The sequence below is a fragment of the Thermobia domestica genome, chromosome 7, assembly GCF_964235325.1.
Source record: "Thermobia domestica chromosome 7, izTheDome1.hap1.1, whole genome shotgun sequence".
NCBI classification, from domain to species: Eukaryota; Metazoa; Arthropoda; class Insecta; order Zygentoma; family Lepismatidae; genus Thermobia; species Thermobia domestica.
In genome coordinates, this window is record NC_137460.1 from 218,101,671 (window position 1) to 218,109,807 (window position 8,137).

An 8,137-nucleotide genomic window follows, 5' to 3' on the forward strand; every position below is an offset into this window, starting at 1 on the left:
TTGTCGTTGCAAATGGGGTCTTGGTGTCACAACTATTCTCTAGGACCAGGTCTGTTTTTGTGGAAACGTCGGACGTCTGTGTTCCTACAGATTTCTTAGAACTTGCTGCAACAATAGCGAATGAAACAGAAAGCGAGAAAGGAAGGCTTTCTTTCAAACGACGCTTAGCATCTGCAGTAGAAATCTTTGCAAAAACCATCAGCTCTCGTATACGCTTCATCCGCTGAAAGGCTGGATAATCCCGAGACCAAGCAGAATGCTCACCCTTGCAGTTGACACAGAACGGCTTGGTTGCTATACACGGATCCGCACCATGACTAGCACTGCAGTGGTCGCGCGTTCTACTATTGTAGAACGGGTGTATTATTTTTAAAATCCTGAGCAGTCGGCAACACGCTCGACCGTGAGTGGTTATGTACCTTTCTCCGACAACCTTTTGTTCTTGCACCTGCTTCGATTTGTTACATTATTTCATTAGTGTTCTACTATTGTAGTTCGCGCGACTATTGGCGTACTGGTTTGTTTCCTATTAGTGATTTATTTCGTTTTACATTTTCACGTTATTTTTGTAGAATACGTGCTTGTATGTATTTGGAATGTCAGAACATAACAGAGAATAATTGCTTCTTTGGTTAGAGGAGGCAGAAAGTGACTGTAAATGTATATTTGGGATTGAAGACATGAAGGAGCTCGAAGATTTTCTTGAATAGAGAGTTGAGTGTAGTGATGCCGAAGATGAACCAGACATTGCACCGGAAAAAGAAGAAATTATTGCAGTACAAGCCAGTGTTGAAGTCACGGGTCGTGCTACATCACCTTCTCTCGACATATGTGCGTTTTATATCAGTAGAGAGAAAAGTTAGAACCTTCTCGCTGGTATGTAGATCCCATAACGCCAATAAACTCATGAACTCCCAATTTGATTATAATACCAGCTTTTCGTAGGCCTGGCCCACAAGGCATTATGTTCATACCTAATTTATTATGAATGCACTTATTGTTAATGATCTTAACATCTTTAGATCAAATAAGAACGATGAGAATGTCAGACGCAAAAATTTTCTATAGGATCTAACTTTTGAGTTGATAAAACCAGCGAAAGGCCAACGTTTAGCCATGGAATCCTTGCCAAACGAGCTTCGACACAAAAGAAGACTTCTTCTTGGCTTCAGCGAAGGTGTTCCATTACTACAAGACAGAGCTTCTGGGATAGGAAAATGTTTCATTTGTGGCCGTTCTCGCAACAATTCAACAAGAAAAATCTTTTGGGAAATGCCAGAGATGGGTGTGCCAGGCAACCAGAAAATCGTGTGTGACGACTGCTTGGAATAGACAATCATTCAAAAAGAGTACATCAAATCATTCTATCTGTATGATTTATCATAGAAAAAGATTTATGCTGTTATTTCAACTTATACCTAAACATTTATTAGATTTTTTGTTCGAAATTGTTAATATATAAAATAAGATATACCTAATGCTTATTTTTGTCAATATTAATGTATTAGTCAAATAAAATAATTTAAAATATATTTTAAAAATTGTATAACATTACAACTAATATACCCAAGACCGAATATTGCTAAAAGTCATAACACTATAGAAAAATACTGATGTTCTACAATAGTAGAACGCGCGACCACTCACGTAACGGTGGAGGGCGCGACCAACGCAGTGCTAGCCTGGCCACAATTGCCACAAAGAGCAGCACTCGCATTGCACGAGGTGCTGGTGTGCCTAAATGTTGACATTTATAGCAAAGGACTAGGTATACAGGGCCGAACTTTCAATCAATAGTAAGCAGTCTTTACATACTCTGGAACCATTGGCAAACTGAAACTAAGAATGCGACTGGGTAGCTACGAGTTCACCTGACTTCTTTTATGCGAGCTACATCTATAAAATGTTGGTCCGGTATCTCCGACTTAATCTGCTCCTCGCTGGCATTGAGGAGATCCCAACACGATATCACCCCTCGAGACACATTCAGTAGACCATGAGGTTCTACTGACACGTTTACTGGTCCAATTGCCGTTAATTTCAGTAGCTTCACTGTTTCCTTCTCATCGATCTTTTCCACCAATAAGGTGCCATTCCGCAATTTCTTGATGTCTTTAACCTGTCGGGCTTGGTAAGTAATAACTTTATTAGTAACAAAAGGGGATAAGCCCTTAATAGCAGTCGGATGGTTTTCATCAGAAGTGGCACTATCAACATGTTTATCTTTAATTACAAGATATTGTACGACGGGCGCGACGATTCTTGTCGTATCCACAATTTCACTTCCACTTTCGTGAGGGGGAGCCCGGATCAGATTTTACACTTTTTGTGCCCATATAAAAACGATTTTATTTAAACATTTAGAAAGGAAAAAAGGGTGTGATGTGACACCAATGCGTTAACGAGAAGAACTAACGCTACCCCCTGGCAATCCCATCAGCACGCCCACAACCTTAGGATCAGCGTGGGCCAACGCGGTCAAAGGGAATGGGTGTGCAAGAAAACCATTCCCGTTGACAGAAACGCGTGGTCCCGGGTTTTTATTTTTATGTTGTCGTGGACAGTCGGGACATGTTCCATTTTCTTTCATTTCGCAGCTTTCAAACGATGTGCTACTTAACCGCCCTTGCCACTTTAAACTTTGGTGTTGGACTCCGTCTGAGAACCTGCGGCTAGCCCTGGGTCATTATGATACAGGATGGAACTTTAACATAGGGTGTTAATGATAGAAACCTAGTGGTAAACTAGCATTCATTCAATTTCTTCTTTCTTTCTTTTTTCTGTTCGTTTTTGGTTCAGTTTGCTTAAGTAGTCTGGAGTGGAACATATGACCTACGGTACCTACTGCTTTATACTAATGTATAGGGTGGCCCAAAAGTAGGTATACAGTCTTGTACTGATCAACTCATTACTTTTTATATTATTTCTTATTGTTATCCATCAGGTAGACTTAGTTTCTATATTATTTTTTCTTAATGTCTTTTTACTTATATCTTAAGCTCGGAAAAGCCGAAGCAAAAAAATCTATAAGGTATGTTGGAGGACCATCTGCTGCTTGTACAAACAATATTGTTTTATTTACCATAGATGCTGATTGATAATAAAGTGAATAAATCTGTGTTGAAATTTGTATTTCAACTGCACATAAAACTAACTTCTGTCTTTGAAAAAGTCACAAATAGATATTCCACAACACTGCGTATTAGTATGAATATTATAGTTTAACGTATCTTGTAATGTATATTAAACACTAGTGTTTAAAATGTAAAAAGAAGCACACGGAAGGAACTACATCAGGTAGTTCATGTTCGACATGGCCAACAACACTGTCATCTATCTGACAAAAATAAATTCTACTATGACGTAAGCAAAAACAAAAGAAGATAATAACGCAATAAAAATGAAATATACAAAAATTAAATGATTATCAAACATACTCCCTCCCGTTGGAATACAAAGTATCCAACCAAGCATGAATTACGAAAGAAAATTAACTGCTCACAGTGTCTTCATTCGGAAGAGGAACTAACTTTGATAATGACCTCTTATAAGTCCCAGTCTTTGTACGAACTAATACTATACGCACTAATCCATCCTTGCCTGCAAATACTTCAACAATTCCTAACTTCCAACAAAGTGGAGGTAAGTTGTCTTCTTTCAACAGCACTAGCGTTCCAGGTTTAATATTGGGTTGAACTGGTGTCCATTTTTGACGCTGCTGTAAACTATGAAGATAATCTTGTGACCATTTCTTCCAAATATGCTGTTGGTACCTCTGGATTCGTTCCCAATGACTCAGGCGATTTTCAACAGTACTAGGTTAATCTGGTTCAGGAAAAGATGTAATAGTGCCACCAACTAAAAACTGGACAGAAGTAAGATAACTGAGTCTCGTACGAATCTGGTAAAGCTATGAGAGAGCGCGAATTAAGAGAAGCTTCTATCTGACAGAGAAGCGACAAGAAGTCTTCGTATGTTAATACGGCATTGCCAGTTACTCTTCGAAGATGGCACTTCATAGATTTGACAACACTCTCCCATACTCCACTAAATGAAGGACAGCACGGAGGCGAAAACTTCCATTCGAAATTTTCCTATGCTGCAAAAACCTGAATCCTGTTGCTGAATTCTTTTCCTTGAAATAGAAGATATAATTCTCTGAGCCCATTTTTCGCTCCCTGAAATGTAGTGGCATTGTCACTAGTGATAGTCGAGCATTGTCCTCTTCTCGATGTGAATCGACGAAGAGCCGCTATGAAAGCCTCTGATGTGAGATCAGTAACTAATTCCAAATGAATGGCTCTTGTAGACAAACACGTGAAAACTGCGACGTAGCATTTTCTCGTGTTCTTGCTTCTTGAAGAACCCAAGTTGATGTGGAAAGGTCCAGCATAGTCATCGCCAATATGAGTAAATGTCTTACTTGGACGCACTCGTGTGGATGGTAATTGTTGTGCTACTGAGACCTTGATCTTGCAATTTGCACATCACTGAGCACTAGCAGTTGCAAATAAAGTTTGTTCCACTGATAAGTTAAATCCATGGGAACAAGGTCGTCCCATGCTACGTTTACTAACCATAACTGCTGAAGAAATATTTTATACTTAATCGCTACTGGAGACAACCATCCAGCAGAGTCAAATATTTTTGCAATGATACTGGCAAGGATTCTCACTCGTATTAACTAACCCCCTCCATGTAGCGGACCGTCATCGTCGGGGAGGGGGTGGAGCAGAGAGGGCGGCTTCATCCGTCATTCATTTTTCACCCCTCATCGTCATATAATTGCATGCCCTCTCAGCCGCGAATACCGCTACCGGACTCGCGGGTGGTCGGTCGGGAAGAGGAAGGTCTAGTGGACGTCTTCCTCCACTTGGGGAGGACGTCCACCCACCCGGCCTGCTGTTGTGTTTGTCCAGTGTTTGTGTTGTCCGGAGTGTTGAGTCTTAAAAAAAAATCGCAAAAGTAAAAATAATAATAAAAAAACAAAAATTAGAAATACCAAAAAATCCGCACCTTTTTGTTTTGTTCTTCTTGGGCTGGTGGGGGTCTATCTTTTAGTTAAGCAGGTATCTTTTCTTTTGTTTCACTCCTTCTTTTTCCGGGGACACGCGTTTTTGTCGACGGGAATGGTTTCCTTGCACTTCCATTCCCCTTGACCGCGTTGGCTCCACGCTGATCCTAAGGTGTTGGGCGTGCTGAAGGGATAGCCAGGGGGTAGCGTTAGTTCTCCCCATTAACGCCCAGGTGTGACCTCACACCCTTTTTTCTTTTGTAACTGTTTCACAAAATCATTATTTTATGGGTACAAAAACTAATAAAACGGGTCCGGGCTCGCCCTCTACTAAAAAGCCCAAACTTACCGAGAGCGAGATTGAAAATCCCGTCAGAGAGAATGTGGAAAAGACAAGTATCGCGACACCCGTGGTCCGATATCTTATAATTAAAGATAAACTAGCTGATGGTGCCGATGCTCCAGATAACCGTCCGAGTGCTCTAAAAGGCTTGTCACCTTGAACCTTCCCTAGCGTATCGTCGCAGGAGGCTCCTTCTTAATTATTCTGCACATGTGCGCTGTATTCCAGACCACCCTTGTAGACCGCGTGTCCGTGGTGGTCGGAATTACGAGCGCTATGCTGCACGTCCTCGTTCTACACGTCCATGGTACATCCGGGCGTGTGAGAGTTTCCTTGCTGATGATTTCGTGTGGCCTTCTCTTTCTTTGGTTCAGTTTTGTGCTATTCCACCATGGCTCCTTCGTATACCTCGCTATGATACCAGTTTGTCTCTGCATTCGAAACAAGCTACTAGTCCCCAGGTGTACCAGCAGATGTTCGCCGCACTGTTAGATCAGTACCCCGATTTTAGTGTGTTCTATACGGACGGTTCTAAGGATGGTGATTCCGTAGGCTGTGCCTTTGTCACTGACGAGGGCAGCTCTGAATTCCATTTGCATCGCCTGTGTTCCGTGTTGACAGCTGAACTAATTGCAATTAAGCTTGCCTTGGACCATGCTCTTTCACTTTCTTTACGTCGTGTTCTCGTTTGCACTGATTCTCAGAGCGTGGTTCTGAGTCTACAGAATGTATTCAGTATGCACTCTCTCACTCAGGACATTCTTGTGAGATGCCATCAGTTGCACCAGCAGGGTAGTGTCGTCGTTGTCTGCTGGGTGCCTGGTCATGTTGGCATCCGGGGAAACGAACGTGCTGACGCAGCTGCTAAGAATGCCGCCTTAGTTGGGGTTGCACTGGAGCATAGCCTTCCTTGCTCCGACCTTCAGAATCATTTCCATTCTTTGATGCGCTCTCACTGGCAAGCTGATTGGGACCAGGCCATTGAGAATAAATTACACGCGGTTAAGCCTGTACTTGGAGAGTGGCGTACGTCTTTTTGGTGCAGTCGTCGAGATGAAGTGCTCCTGGCGCGTCTGCGTATCGGACACTCTCATCTCACACATAGCTATTTATTACGTCACGTGAACCGTCCGTATTGTGAAGAGTGTATTGTCCCTCTGAGTATTCAGCACATTCTTGTTGAATGTCCTGAATACTCGGATCTCAGAGAACGATTTGGACTGCCTTGTTTACTTGCCCGTGCCTTGGGGGATAATAGTGATATTGTTAGCCGGGCACTTAAGTTCGTATCGGCCATTAATGTTGCTCACGTTCTCTGAGCAGTTTTAGCTTGTGTAATTGTTTTATTGCTGCTAGATTTTTATCTGTTCTCCCGTTTTTAGTGTTGTTTTCTATATATTGTTATTGTTATCTTTTTATCTTATTTATTATTTTATCTTATTTAGCTTCGGTTTGTTTTTATTATTTTTTAGCAGCACTTTTGTCTTTGTAAACACTGTTGGTTTTAATTATTTTTATTTTTAATAGTGCAGTCCTGAGCAATATACTTAATCGTGACGGGGACATATAGCCTCGTTGCTGACATCCCCATTAACCCCCCTACTCTATCTATCTATCTATCGTATTAACTAAGCTAACATTAATGAAACATATGTCAAAGGTGGGATTCCATGAAATTCCTAACATCTGGATACCTTCCGTGTGAAAGTGAATAAGTCTCTGAGTTTCCTTGAACGTTTCAGGAATGGAGTTTAACACTGTCACGTAATTGGAGCACCATTTCCTCAAAACGAATCTTCCCTTTTGTAGTAACCTCGTCAAGTCGCTGGACATTTGAAGTGCTCCTTGAACGCTATCAGATCCTCCTATATAATCGTCAATATAGAGATCATGTTCTAGTGCTTCACAAGCACTGGGAAAGTTAACTGCTTCATCTTGCGCTAACTGCAGCAAAAACAACTTGAAGATAATCCATACGTTACTGTATCAAGACTGTAAACGGATAAGGGATCATGATTAGATTTCCTCCGTACAATGGATTGAAGAGGTTGATCATTTGGATGCATAGGTACTGCCCGATACATTTTAGCAATATCAGCAACAAGAGCCACTTGATGAGTACGAAATCGAAGTTCAATGGAAACCGAATCTTCTTGTACTGTAGAACCTACCATTTGTATGCTATTCAGTGATTCTTCACTTGTAGAGGGGCAAGATCCATCAAATACAACACGTAATTTAGTTGTGCTTGAATCCTTAAATACACAATGATGAGGTATGAAGTATCTAACTACACTGTCCTTGGTCACTTCACTTAACGTACCAATAGGATGCATATGTCCTAATTGTTCATACTCATCCATAAAGGCTATGTAGTCTTGTTTCAGTTGAGGTTCACGAATCAATTTGCGTTCAAGTTGAAACCGTGTAAGAGCTATCTGTAATGAATCATCAAGCATGGCCTTGTCCTTCTTTAATGGGAGACGAACCGCATAACGTCCACTTGAGTCAGGAGTAGTGTTATTCTTAAAATGTTATTCACACGCTACTTCTTCAGGGGACAATAACTTCGTATGGAATTCCTCCAATTCCCAAAAACGCTTAAGTTGTTGGCTGAGATTTTATGAAGAACTTTAACGCTGAGTTACTGGCTTGTGTACTGGGAATTTTCCTTGCTATCACCCATCCTAGTTCAGTGTTCTGAAGTACTGGATAAGAGCCAGGTCTAATCCTTCTTTCTGGTTTTAGAATGTTAAAAAATACATCACACCCTAACAAAA

At 41.2% G+C, this 8,137-nt stretch overlaps 1 protein-coding gene across 1 annotated transcript; it reads right to left on the reverse strand.

Moving 5' to 3' along the window:
- Positions 1-1,867: 1,867 nt before the first annotated feature.
- LOC145689543 (uncharacterized) lies at positions 1,868-7,816 on the reverse strand. Its single transcript, XM_081763719.1, has 3 exons — positions 7,391-7,816; positions 7,052-7,301; positions 1,868-2,127 (listed from the first exon to the last, which is right to left on the reverse strand). The coding sequence occupies exons 1-3, from the start codon at positions 7,814-7,816 to the stop codon at positions 1,868-1,870; spliced, it is 936 nt and encodes a 311-aa protein (XP_081619845.1).
- Between the last annotated feature and the right edge of the window lie 321 nt (positions 7,817-8,137).